At 37.1% G+C, this 13,135-nt stretch overlaps 2 protein-coding genes across 2 annotated transcripts; both read left to right on the forward strand.

Annotated features, from left to right (window-relative positions):
* Positions 1-1,791: 1,791 nt before the first annotated feature.
* On the forward strand, positions 1,792-7,416 carry STT3B (staurosporin and temperature sensitive 3-like b). The gene is made up of 7 exons (XM_078294621.1): positions 1,792-2,272; positions 2,721-3,324; positions 3,755-4,288; positions 4,521-4,975; positions 5,499-5,621; positions 6,686-6,745; positions 6,974-7,416. Exons 1-7 carry the CDS (start codon positions 1,992-1,994, stop codon positions 7,101-7,103), a joined length of 2,187 nt encoding a protein of 728 aa, XP_078150747.1. The 5' UTR covers positions 1,792-1,991; the 3' UTR covers positions 7,104-7,416.
* Positions 7,417-10,763: 3,347 nt separating this feature from the next.
* LOC144550590 (uncharacterized) lies at positions 10,764-13,124 on the forward strand. Its single transcript, XM_078298591.1, has one exon. The coding sequence runs from the start codon at positions 11,174-11,176 to the stop codon at positions 13,046-13,048; it is 1,875 nt and encodes a 624-aa protein (XP_078154717.1). The 5' UTR covers positions 10,764-11,173; the 3' UTR covers positions 13,049-13,124.
* The last annotated feature ends 11 nt before the right edge of the window (positions 13,125-13,135 follow it).

A 13,135-nucleotide genomic window follows, 5' to 3' on the forward strand; every position in this document is an offset into this window, starting at 1 on the left:
ATAGTATATAACCCTTGTGCAGAATAGAAGTTCTAAAGGAACTCATTTGTTGTCCCTCCAAAATAATTTAGAATAGCAAAATGAAACTAATTTTGGTTGCATTGATCTAAATCATCATATACTACATCTCTGTCTTGAAACAATTTAAATTTAATAAGAGAGAGAGAGAGAGAGTGGTACCAGACATAGAGATGGGTCTGAGGTATTTTATCTCCTGTTTTCAATCTAAAGGTTTTTTAATAAGACGTAGAATAGTATTTAGGCAAGACTTTATCATCTAAAGGTATTTTATCTCATGTTTTCAATCTTCTCGTTCAATGATGATGAGAGACAATGGAGTTGCGGAAGAGAGACGGTGAGATAGTCAGATAGTATAGAGGAGAGTTAGTGGAGTGTGGAAAAAACAATGAAGATTTTGAAGAGCGATGAACAAAGCAAACATTTGGGAAAGACAAATACATGGGAATAAGGATGGAAGTAAATTTAGTGATAGGGTACACTATGGAAGGCAGGGGTGTCAATGGTATCCTTTTAGCCGTTTACTCGACTCGTACTGTATTCGATAAGACGAGTATGGGTAAGATTTTTCTTTCGTTAGCTTGTTGGATATGAGTATGAATAAGGATTTTTTTTGTCGTTAGCTAAATGGATAAGAGTACGGGTAAAGGCTATTTCGTACTCATTACTCTATAGGGTAATTATATAAAATATAATAATATAATCTTTGAGCAATAATTAGTGAGTACTTTTGTTATTTAGTGTATTATTTTTGTTGTAAGAAAAATATTAAACATATTTTTTTTCTTTAATTAAATAATTAAATTTGTCGGAAGATATATTTTTGTTTTTCAATTCTCTTGTTTTATAAAAAATACAATTTAGTTGAAATTTGTTGCATATTTATTTTTATTTTTATTTTTTATCAGTAATATTATTGCATATGTGAAAAATAAATGATTTTTGATATTCTATTTGTAAAATATAATAAAACTAATTATTATAGTAGTATTATTCGTTATTCACCCGCTACCGTTTCGTTACTCATAATTTTAACGGATAAGAGTAGAGTAAGGTAAGATCAAATCTTAATGGATAAGACTATTTTTATATGAAAATGCTTTCATCCTACTTGTATCGTATCCATTGACACCCCTAATGGAAGGGAAAATTTTGATGTGGATGGGTTCACAAGGACATTTAGTCAAAAAATTTAGTAAGTATTTTATTTGAACTTTTTCAAATAAGGGGTAAAATTTCTCCTCCTTATTTGATACATTACAACAAGAATCTCTCTAATGAACCGAGCACGCTGAAGATAAAAGACATGAATAATTACTGGACGAACAATATTTCTATTTTCTTCGGTTTAGCTTTTTAGGGGAACACATTGCTCTAGCTGTCTAGCATCTTATCTACTTACAAAACATGTCAACATAACTGACGATGGCCAGATACCATTTCTTGTCTGGCTCTCTGCTTATTGGCTTATGGCCTCATCCTTGATTTCATATCACCTAAGGTAACTCAAATTTTAATTTTGGATCTGGACCGTGCGATTTCGTTAGCACGAATATTAAGGTCTCCGGTGCGTTCCACCTCGAGTCAGATTGGCCCGGATTCTGATCGGACGGTCTGGATCCAAAATCAAACTTTTAGTTACTGCAGAGCATCGGACTCCTGATCCTTCGCATCCCGGCTTCCTCCGTAAGCGTAGTTTGTAGAAACTGCTCAACGGACCCACCAGCCCACTGGGTCCCAGGGGAAATGATGTACCTCTCCTCAATTTTCGTTTAACTGGAGAGTGAAGGGAGTTAAAACCAATCCCACAGTCTTCTCCTTCGTCTATATTCTGTTTTTGCTCCCCAGATCGGCCACACTCTTCTTAAACCCTCTCTCCCGATCGAAGATCCGTAGCTCGCCAAATGAAACTCTAAAAAGGGAAAATCCGTAGCTCGCCAAATCTGAGTTCTGACCCTAATTTACCTCTCACCATGGGAGCCAGTTCCGATGCCTCATCTCCGCTCAACTCTGCTCTCTCCTCCTTTCCTTCTCTCAAGGCACTAAAATTCAAGACCAAGCAACAGGAGCTGCTGATCCGGGTCTCCGCTCTTGCACTGATCTATGTGCTCGCCTTCGTAGTGAGGTTGTTTAGTGTGCTGAGATTCGAGTCGATGATACACGAGTTCGATCCGTACTTCAACTACCGAACGACGCTCTATCTGACGAAGAATGGGTTCGTGGAATTCTGGAATTGGTTTGACTCGGAGAGCTGGTAATGTTATCCACGATCTGTTATGCTTTGGTCTAAATTGACAACCTTACTAATTACATTCTGTTGAGATCGATTTTTTCCAAGCATTTTCTTATGATTTTCAAGTTCAGTGATGGAAATTTTTGCTAGATCGGTGTTTTTGAACAGTACCTTAGATACATGTATATTTATACCTAGCTGATGCATTAAAATTATCTAGATTTGTCAGTACTGTCTTACACTGGAACAGATATTGAGAATAGTTAATTCTTATTCTTCACTAGAAATATTCTACATAGATCAAGGCTTGATTGAGGGTAAAAATCTGAACCAAAATACCAAAGCAAACACCTTTAGCAACACATGCGGATAGATTATTGTAGTACCTAAGTTGACTTAAATTTATACTTCTAAAGCAAGATATATAAATCTTAACTAACATAACCATTCGCCACTTGAATCAAAACAGGTACCCACTTGGCCGTATCATTGGTGGAACCCTCTACCCTGGACTCATGGTCACAGCTGCATTAATCCACCGCTTTCTCAATTTCCTCTCGTTTGTAGTTCACATTCGTGAGGTCTGTGTCTTGACTGCGCCATTTTTTGCTTCCAACACAACCTTAGTTGCTTACTTCTTCGGGAAGGAGATTTGGGATTCTGGGGCCGGCCTTGTGGCAGCAGCTCTGATTGCCATCTGTCCTGGATACATCTCCCGTTCAGTGGCGGGATCTTATGACAATGAAGCCATTGCCATTTTTGCCCTTCTGTTGACCTTTTATTTATTTGTTAAGGCAGTGAATACCGGGTCATTGGCTTGGTCTCTGGCCTCTGCTTTTGGTTACTTTTACATGGTGTCGGCATGGGGTGGGTATGTCTTTATTATAAACTTGGTGCCGTTGTATGTATTGGTACTGTTGGTTACTGGTAGGTACTCTATGAGGTTGTATGTAGCATATAATTGTATGTACGTGCTGGGAATGCTGCTGGCCATGCAGATTAGGTTTGTTGGGTTTCAACATGTGCAGTCAGGAGAGCATATGGCTGCTATGGGTGTGTTTTTCCTTTTACAGGTACTTCTTCCTTGGATTGTTTAAATATTTTATGTGCTAGACTTGCTTGTTAGATGAATTATAACTTAGAAAATGGATTTAGGGTTTTTAAGGAGATGTCGATGTTGATTTCACCTTTCTGTGGTACTTTCTTAAAAAATGAATCTTAGAAAAAAACTGTCTAAGTATAGAACTTATTGGTTTTCACCAAGCTTTTTCAACTCCATTGGGAAGAATATTAGTACGCCAAGACTTGAGAGTTATTTACACTAGCTTTTTGGTATTTTTTTTCTTTTTCTTACTTTTGCTTACCAGGGAAGTGACTCTCAATATATAATTATATTAATTTTTCTTTCTTCAGTTGTTTGATTGTTTGATGTCCGTGCATTCTTTGGCAGTGTACATCTATTATCTGTTGTAATGTTGGCGTAACATGCACTTTTCTTTGCAGGTGTTCTACTTCTTAGACTGGGTCAAGTACATCTTAAACGACATTAAATTATTCCATGCCTTCCTACGAATCACCCTGACATGTGCAATTACAGTTGGAGTACTGGCTCTTAGCATAGGCACTGCCTCAGGCTACATCTCCCCATGGACTGGTCGTTTCTACTCCCTACTTGACCCCACTTATGCAAAAGACCACATACCCATTATTGCATCTGTTTCAGAGCACCAACCGACTGCATGGTCATCTTTCATGTTTGACTTTCACATACTTCTCTTTCTCTTCCCTGCCGGTTTATACTTCTGCTTCAAGCATCTCTCTGATGCTACCATTTTTGTTGTTATGTATGGACTTACGAGCATGTACTTTGCGGGGGTGATGGTTCGGCTTATTTTGGTGGCTGCACCAGCCATGTGCCTTGTCAGCAGCATTGCAGTCTCTGCTACTGTGAAGAATTTGAGCTCTTTGATTCGTGCCAAGAGTAAGAGTTCTCAGGGTTCAGGCAAACCGCTCACTGGATCAAAGGCTGCTGCAAAGGTTGGTTGGTTTTTTTATTTGATTTAAAGAGTCTATTAGATTTCAGTACTGCTTAATAGGTGAGTTTTGATTGCAAAAACTGTTGTGTTTTAACCTGAATCAAAAGCTTTGAGCCCTGATCCCCTTCCATCCCCAATAACTCAGGTTTCCCAACAAGCATAAGACAAACATCATTTATTCATTCTCTGTTCAAAATCTAGAAGAGTGTGTAGGCTAATTTTCATCATTACAGGCTTCAGCTGATCAATCCCTCCCATTCCAAAGGAAAGGCGCAATCGCCCTCCTTTTAGGTGCCTTGTACCTGCTCTGCCGGTACACAATGCACTGCACATGGGTCACATCAGAAGCATACTCATCCCCTTCAATCGTCCTTGCTGCTCGAGGCCATAATGGTGGAAGGGTAATTTTTGACGACTACCGTGAAGCCTACTATTGGCTACGTCAGAACACCCCACAAGACGCAAAGATCATGTCATGGTGGGACTACGGCTACCAGATCACTGCCATGGGGAACAGAACTGTGATTGTGGATAACAATACCTGGAATAATACACATATTGCCACTGTAGGACGGGCCATGTCGTCTTATGAACCTGAGGCGTATGAGATTATGCTTTCACTGGATGTGGATTATGTGCTGGTTGTGTTTGGTGGCGTGACGGGTTACTCTTCTGATGATATTAACAAGTAAGATGTTTGCTCTTTAGCATTAAAAGCACTTAAAAACGGCTTGTGATAAACTGATCATTTTGCCTTTTAGCCTTAGAATTATCACTAGACTTACATTGGTTGTAAAAACCATCGAGGTTCTTACCTAAGCTCGGAATCCTATGTGAAAACTTTGGAAATGAAAACAAATCACAATTTTAAACTAAACAGAAATTCTTGGAATGTTTTGTAAAAGATTACTAAATTCTCCCAAGGCAATCTTTCAGAGGAGAAAGTGAGTTTTGCTGATTCACTTAAAAGAGCTCGAGTTGCTCGAGTGATTGAGTCATGAGGTTTTGCAAGGAAATGGAAGATTCTCCCTTTCGTATTGGGAAATTAAATTTGTGAGAGGAAGTGGGGAATCTTCTTTCTAACTTTCCTTGCTTTCTGTGACTTTCAGAGTTGCAAACGGCCTCTAATTATGTGCATGGTCAAATAGATGACTCAGCTGTCCTGCAATTCATTAGATTGAGCTGAATTTCATGTGTTGAAAATTTTGCAGGTTCTTGTGGATGGTACGTATTGGTGGTGGAGTGTTCCCAGTAATTAAAGAGCCTGATTATCTTGTCAATGGCGAGTTCCGTGTTGACAAGGGTGCTGCACCAAAGATGCTCAACTGTCTTATGTAAGTTTGTTCTTTCTGTTGGATAACTGAAAGTTTCATGTGTAAGAGCATCTTCTCTCAGTTAACATATTCGCTTGAATATTGTGATCAACTTGAATCTCTAAATAGCAAGGTTCTAAATAGCGATTATAGCGGCATAGCGGGGAGACTAAAAAAAAAGCTATTGCGAATAGCGTAGCTATAGTAGAAGCTATCACACATAGCGATTTTTCCTTTTCAAACTTTATATTCTATATTTCTACTAATTATCAACATAATCAATATTAGAGAATTGATGTAACAACTAAATGACAACTAATCTAAGTCTATACTTTTTATTAATTACGCAAATAAGAAGAAAAAAAATTCAAAAAGTAACATTATTTAATAGTTTATATTTCATGGTATTACATATTATAATAGACAAAGAGCAATTAATTTTATAAGGTAAATGAAGTCAATATACATATTTAAACATTTTATAATTATAATAATAATCAAAATCAGCTTTCAATTGAAATGAACGATAATAATTTTACAAATGAATACTATAAAAAGAGTAATCAAAATGAAGAATTAGTATTTGAATATTTCTCGATATAGAATGATAGAATAAATCACAAATAAAAATAGAAGCATATAGTTTGGTTTAGTATACTTATCGTAGAAGACCATGTAGTATTAGAAATAAGAATAAAAGTACAGAAGTCCATATAAATTGCAAAGAAAAAACATGTAGCATAGCGGTAGCTATAGCGGGTCTCATATAGCGGTAATAGCGGCCAGCTATTATAGCTATAGCGGTCGTAGCTGAGTTAGCGCAATTTTATCTCATAGCTTAGCGTTTATGGTCCGGAAAATCTATAGCGTAGCTATAGCGCTGCTATAGCTAGCTATTTAGAACCCTGCTAAATAGGCATAATTCCTTTACAGAGAACAAAAATTTGAAGAAAATATTTTAACTTGACCCTTTTTAATAGTTCTCGATGAAAAACAAAATAGCCAAAGTAAGTTCTTATGGATTCACTGTTTGATTATTGCTTTACTCAGGGACTTTCTAATCTCCTTTTATGCTAACTGATCAGGTACAAGCTTTGTTATTATCGTTTTGGGGAGCTGACCACAGAATATGGAAAGCCACCAGGGTAAGATATGATTTTTTTTTTTTCCTTTATATTTTCTTGCATAGTGGCATTTCATTTTTTTTCCATGGAATTGATAATCCTTATAATAGCAATCCTTCTTAGGACTACTCTCTCAGAGCAAATCTGGACTCTTGAATCTACTATGCTCAATAGATTATGACTCTATATCATAAAATATGAATAATTAAGCGCTCTCCTTTTGCTTATTGCTATGTGCCTTTGTTGTAGGTATGATCGTGTAAGAGGTGTGGAGATAGGAAACAAAGATGTAAAACTTGAGTATTTGGAGGAGGCATACACAACTCAAAACTGGATTGTTCGAATCTACAAAGTTAAACCACCCAAAAATAGGTGGTGAGAGATAGTACCTCCAGACTATTTAAGCGAGCTTCTTTTTTGAAACCCTAGTCAAGGAGGAAAAAAAACATGTACTTCTGGCAAAATAGAGACTTGAGGTAGATCAAACAATCGGCTTGCATTGGATTGTCTTTGCATACTTAGACTTTTTGATTTGCTTTAGACAAAAGCTAGATTATTGTTGCTGTGGTTTTTTTTAGAACAGAAAATTTTGAGTGATTTCTCCCCTCTTGTTGATTACTCGATAACTTGTGATGTATTAGATTTTTTTTCTTACTATGCAGAGAAATGAATTTTTAGTTTTGCTAGAAAAATTTCTGCATTAATGGCTTGTACCATCTTAATTTTTTTGTTTCTATATCATTAAATAAAATAAATTTATGACATCAAAATCTGAATGTAGACAAATCTATCGTAAATGCTTTAGTCTATGGCGTTTGGACTCGCGAAACTGGGTGAAATTGCTGTAGTTTGTTTTCTGTTGAGAAAAATGCTGGAGAGTACAGCGTTGCTCTGCCGTCTTCTTATTGCTGTCAACTCACAGTTGTGGCGCACCAAGGGGATAGTAAGGCTGGAATTGGAGTGGAACAACATATGGGTGGTGAATTGGCAATGCAAATTGTTAACACTTTTGAGATGCAGATTTTCTTAGCTGAGGCCACTTGGTTCAAAATTGGAATGGCTGTTGTGGGATTAGTTGGGGTACTTGAAATGAAGGGACGAAAACCAAAGTGATAACGTACTTTTTCTCTCTGTTTTTTTTTGTTTTTTTGTTTTTTTTTAACTCTGTTGTCCTAAGATGCGAATTTGTATGCATTAACTCAAAAAGAAATATTTTCAGTTAATGCATATGGATCGTCCGATCAGTTTTAAGATTCGTGCAAATGAACTCTGTACCAATATTAAAGACCTCATGTTTTAGGCTGGGATAGATGAACTCCGTTTACAATCGGAACTCAAAATATGCTTTTTTTAGTTAATGCAGACGATGCGGACTCCTAAAATGCTCAGTCATTGCTGTACATAAAAGTTTTATGGAGTAAAGCTAGCGTGTGACATGCTCACCAAGAAAGTTTAGTGAGCATAACTCCAAAAGTATATCGGATCGACGTCAAATGCCAAATCCAAACCGTTGAAATCCATGTACTTCATGAGTGATGCATATACATGCAAAATTTTGAAAGTTTCGAGTTTATTTGCTACACGGTCAAGTGGTCAAAGAAATGAACATTTTATTATAAGTTATTTTATATATTCAATTTTTATTATTTCTTTGACCACTTGACCGTGTAGCAAATAAACTCGAAACTTTCAAAATTTTGCATGTATATGCATCACTCATGAAGTACATGGATTTCAACGGTTTAGATTTTGCATTTGACGTCGATCCGATATACTTTTGGAGTTATGCTTACTAAACTTTCTTGGTGAGCATGTCACACGCTAGCTTTACTCAGTTTTATGCTTTAGTTTTACAAACCGAAACGCTTGTCTATGAATATTGTAAACTGTAGGATTTCCTTCATATCCCATCAGGGGTAAATTGTTGATACAGAGAAAATTTACAACATTTTTTTTTAACTCCCTGTTTCCCATCTACGTATAAAGTCATTAATGCAATTATGCTGAGATTAAGTCCTTTTATTTCTAAAATTGTATGCAAGTACTATTGTGCGCAGAGCTGTGCATGACTGTAGTGTGTACGTGGTAAGCTCTGAATTTTTTAGATATTTATAGTAATGTCAAGATTTTGAATATTGATATTTGATAGTAATGTCAGGATTTTGAAATATTAAAATAAATTCGGACTAACAAGACCAATTCCATCAGCACAAAAAATGGACAGTAATTTCTCTTTATGTTATAGTATTCCGTGATGTGGGAAATAAACCTGCTACGATCCTAAGGGATTGTAGGGTCCTAAAATTTCAAATCCAACCTTTCATTGGTTTTGAGATTCGTGCATAAAAAAAATTCTATAAAGATTCGTACAACAAATGATGGATTTGGAATTTTAGAATCGTAGCAGATTTATTTCCCCGTAATGAGAACCTTGTGCACACCCTTTATTTATTATTATTTTTTTTTCCTGTATATTTGCGCTCTTGTGAATAAGCCTGACTTGATAGACTGCCGAAATCAATCGTCCGACTAAAACAAAACACAATAACAGTTTCTTAAACCCTCTCGCAGTTCGCGCTTCACCCTCAAAACCCTCTCGCGTTTTTCCTCCAGCTTGCCATGGCGAACTCCCCAACAAAGTCTGATCCAATCGATCGTCTCTCCAATCTCCCCGACGCGTTGCTCGTCACAATCCTCTCGCTCCTTCCCACTCACATCGCTGCTCGCACCCAGGGGCGAGTACAGTATACAACAGGGGTAGGCACTTGCCTACCCCTGAAATTTTTTTTTTTTTTTTGGACCGGGCTTTTGTTATGGGCTTGCCTACCCCAGAATTGAAATCCTGCCTACCCCAGGCCCAGAACTCTCTACTGCACATCTCTCGCGAAAGGGAAGGGAAGGTTGCGCCTTGTGCCTCTTGCGAAAGGAAAGGTTGCGCCTTGCGCGTCTGAGCGTCTCTCCTGCCTGCGCGAAGGAAAAGCTGCGCGTGTCTGGTCTCTCCTGTGCGGATTTCGTCTCTCCTGCGCTTCTTCCTTCACTCAGCGCCTTCACCCAGCGCCTTCGCTCAGCGCGTCTTCTCTTCTCTCCTGCGAGTCTTCCTTCGCCTCAGCTTTAATTGCAAAGGTTGGTCAATTTGTTATCTGTCTTGATTGAAGCTGATCCTTAGCCTCAACTTTAATTTGCTTGTTATAAAATTGAGGCGATTTGCTTGTGAATCCTTTGATAATTTGTTTGCAATCTATCATTAAATTGAGGCGAGTCTCCTGCAATTTGCTTGTTATCTGTCATTCTGTCTTGATTGAATCTGATTATGTCTTGATTGCAAAGGATCACATTTGCAATTTTATAACAAGCAGACAACATCTCTTGACTCAACAATTTTTCTTCGCCTCAGCTTTAATTTGCTTCTTGATAGGCAATTGGTTGCAAATGTTGGTCAATTAATTGGACAATTGCCAATTGATTGTATGTATAGCATGATATATTAATTTTATAGGTATTTGTTTGATTGTTTCCTGCAAAGTATCAATTAATTGGGTAATTGGTTGTATATATAGCTTGGTCAATTAATTTGATAGAGACAGAGACAGGATTTGATATTAATTTTGTAATGTTGCACGCCTGTACCTAAAAAGAAGGTTAATTATAAAACAAATTTAAGTGGCTGATTTGGTAGGTATTTGTTTCATGCAAAGTATCAATTAATTACATGCTTTGAGTGGCTGATTTGGTACATTAAAACTAATAAATTATGTTTGACAGCTCGCCCAAGCATTGACTGACTTTGAACAATTCATAACTTGGTCAAGACAGAGAGGAGAATAAATATTATCATTAATTGGTATATTTTCGAATTTCTCTTATGAATTAGTGAGATAGACATTTTAAATCTGTCATATATATATTTAGAAAATGGAGATAGACATTGCTTAATTCTAATTTTTTCTTTGAATTTGTTAATAGAGAATGGATAGATACTACACGACGGCACCTAAATTTCCAATTGATTCTTCTTCACAAGGATCACAACAAATAGGGCCTAATAGTTCTTCATCTTCACAAGAACCTCCTTCTGATCCCGCTTCAAGGTCGCCCATATCTCAATATCCGCCAAATGAGAAGGAGGATATACGAAGACATTATCTAGGCAAAGGGCCATGTCAACCAAACAATCACAATTTTCCCCAAAGAGACATAGGTGGTGTTTTAAGAAGATTTAACAACTCTTGGTTTGGTCAATACCCCTATTGGTTGGAATATAGCATTGCTAAAGATGCTGCATTTTGTCTTTGTTGCTATTTATTTAGACCAGAATATCTTGGATCAGGTGGAAGGACAAAGTTTGTAGGAGAGGGCTATCGAAATTGGAAATGTAAGAAAGGGTTTGATGATCATGTCGGTGATGTAAATAGTGAGCACAATCATGCTCAAAGGAAGTGTTTGAATTTGATGAGTGAAAGACGGAGCATTGAAACAATCATGGTGAGACAAAGTGTTAATGAAGGGATGGATTATCGAGTGCAGTTAGGTGCCTCTGTACATGTTTCTCGATTTCTCGCAAAACAAGGTTTGGCATTCCGCGGACATGACGAGTCTGAAAGCTCTCACCGTAAAGGTAATTTCCTTAATCTTTTGAGGTATACGGGAGATCGTAACCCACAAATTGATAAGGTGATTCTGGAAAATGCTACCAAAAATCGAAAGTTGACATGTTCCGATACACAAAAGGAGATAGTTAATTGTGCCGCAGAGGAGACGATATTGGAGATACTTGCAGAGTTGGGCAATGAATTGTTTTCTGTCTTGATTGATGAGTCGAGAGATGTTTCAGTCAAAGAGCAAATGGCGATTGTGATTCGGTTTGTAAACAAAAAAGGTTCCGTTGTTGAACGGTTTCTTGGTATCGTTCATGTTCCCGATACTAGAGCGGTGTCTTTGAAGGAGGCACTTCAAGGGTTATTTGTTAAGAATGGTCTAACTTTGTCTAGATTACGTGGTCAGGGTTATGATGGAGCTAGTAATATGAGCGGGGAGTTCAATGGTCTCAAAACATTGATCATGAAGGAGAACGGGTCCGCTTACTATGTGCATTGTTGGGCTCATCAACTTCAACTAACTCTCGTTCATGTTGCTAAGCATCATCACAAGATTGGCTTGTTTTTTCAAATAATTTCTCAAGTTGTCAATGTTGTGAGTGCATCTTGTAAAAGGCGTGATCAATTACGTGAGAAACAAAGAATTGAGATTTTGGAATCTATTTCAAATTTGGAGATTAAAACTGGAAGTGGTTTGAACCAAGAAATGGGTCTTGCACGTCCATCTAATACTCGATGGAGTTCTCATTTCAAGACCTTAAATGGTGTGATTACACTATTTTCAGCCACAATAGGTGTACTTGAGGAAATAGAAAATGATGCTCTTATTCTAGAACAACGAGTTGAAGCGACTGGTATTTTATTTCATATCCAAACTTTTGATTTTGCTTTCAATTGTCATCTCATGAGAGCTTCATTACTTATCACGCATGATCTATCTCAAGCCTTGCAACGAAAAGAACAAGATATGGTAAATGCTATGCGATTGGTGAAATTTGCTAAAGTTCGCTTGCAAGGTATGCGGGATGGTGGTTGGGAATCATTATTCAAAGAAGTGTGTGTATTTTGTGTGAAGCACGATATAGACATTCCAAATATGGAGGATAAGTATGCTGGTAAGCCAAAGAGACAAACAACGAACACAACTAATTTGCATTATTATCGTGTTGAACTATTTTATACGGTTATTGATATGCAATTGCAAGAGCTTAATGACAGATTCACAGAAAGTAGTACCGAGCTACTTATTTGTATGTCATGCTTAGACCCGAGTAACTCTTTTTCATCATTTAATAAAGATAGGTTGGTTCAATTAGCTCGATTCTATCCCTCTGATTTCAACCAATATGAACTTGCTGTCTTAGATGGTCAATTGGAGAATTATCGCATGGATTTGCGAAGTGATGATGATTTTAAAGAGTTAAAGGGCATAGTTGAACTTTCTCAAAAAATGGTGGAAAAGAGGAGGCACAATGTTTATCCATTAGTTTACAAATTAGTGAAATTAGCATTGATATTGCCGGTGGCTACGGCCAGTGTTGAAAGGGTATTTTCGGCGATGAATTATGTGAAAAACCGAGTAAGGAATTCAATGGGAGATCAATTTTTGAATGATTGTTTGGTTACTTATGTTGAGAGTGAGTTATTTGATGAGGTAGTTGATGAACGAATTATGCAACGATGGCAAAATATGAGTAACCGTAGAGGAAAGCTCCCTCCATTGACTTGATTTTGTAACATTAATATATTTCTTGTTTTTAGATATGTAAAAGAATATTTGTTATAAATTTTTGACTTAGTTGAAACCTTTGGTGTT

The sequence above is a fragment of the Carex rostrata genome, chromosome 2 (genome assembly GCF_964058835.1).
Source record: "Carex rostrata chromosome 2, lpCarRost1.2, whole genome shotgun sequence".
NCBI classification, from domain to species: domain Eukaryota; kingdom Viridiplantae; phylum Streptophyta; class Magnoliopsida; order Poales; family Cyperaceae; genus Carex; species Carex rostrata.

Coding starts and splice junctions, on each gene's coding strand:
- LOC144550590 (XM_078298591.1), top strand. CDS start 11,174: ATGAGTGAAAGACGGAGCATTGAAACAATCATGGTGAGACAAAGTGTT.
- STT3B (XM_078294621.1), top strand. CDS start 1,992: ATGGGAGCCAGTTCCGATGCCTCATCTCCGCTCAACTCTGCTCTCTCC. Junction 3,325..3,754: donor GTGTGTTTTTCCTTTTACAG/GTACTTCTTCCT, acceptor TTTTCTTTGCAG/GTGTTCTACTTCTTAGACTG. Junction 4,976..5,498: donor TCTTCTGATGATATTAACAA/GTAAGATGTTTG, acceptor AAAATTTTGCAG/GTTCTTGTGGATGGTACGTA.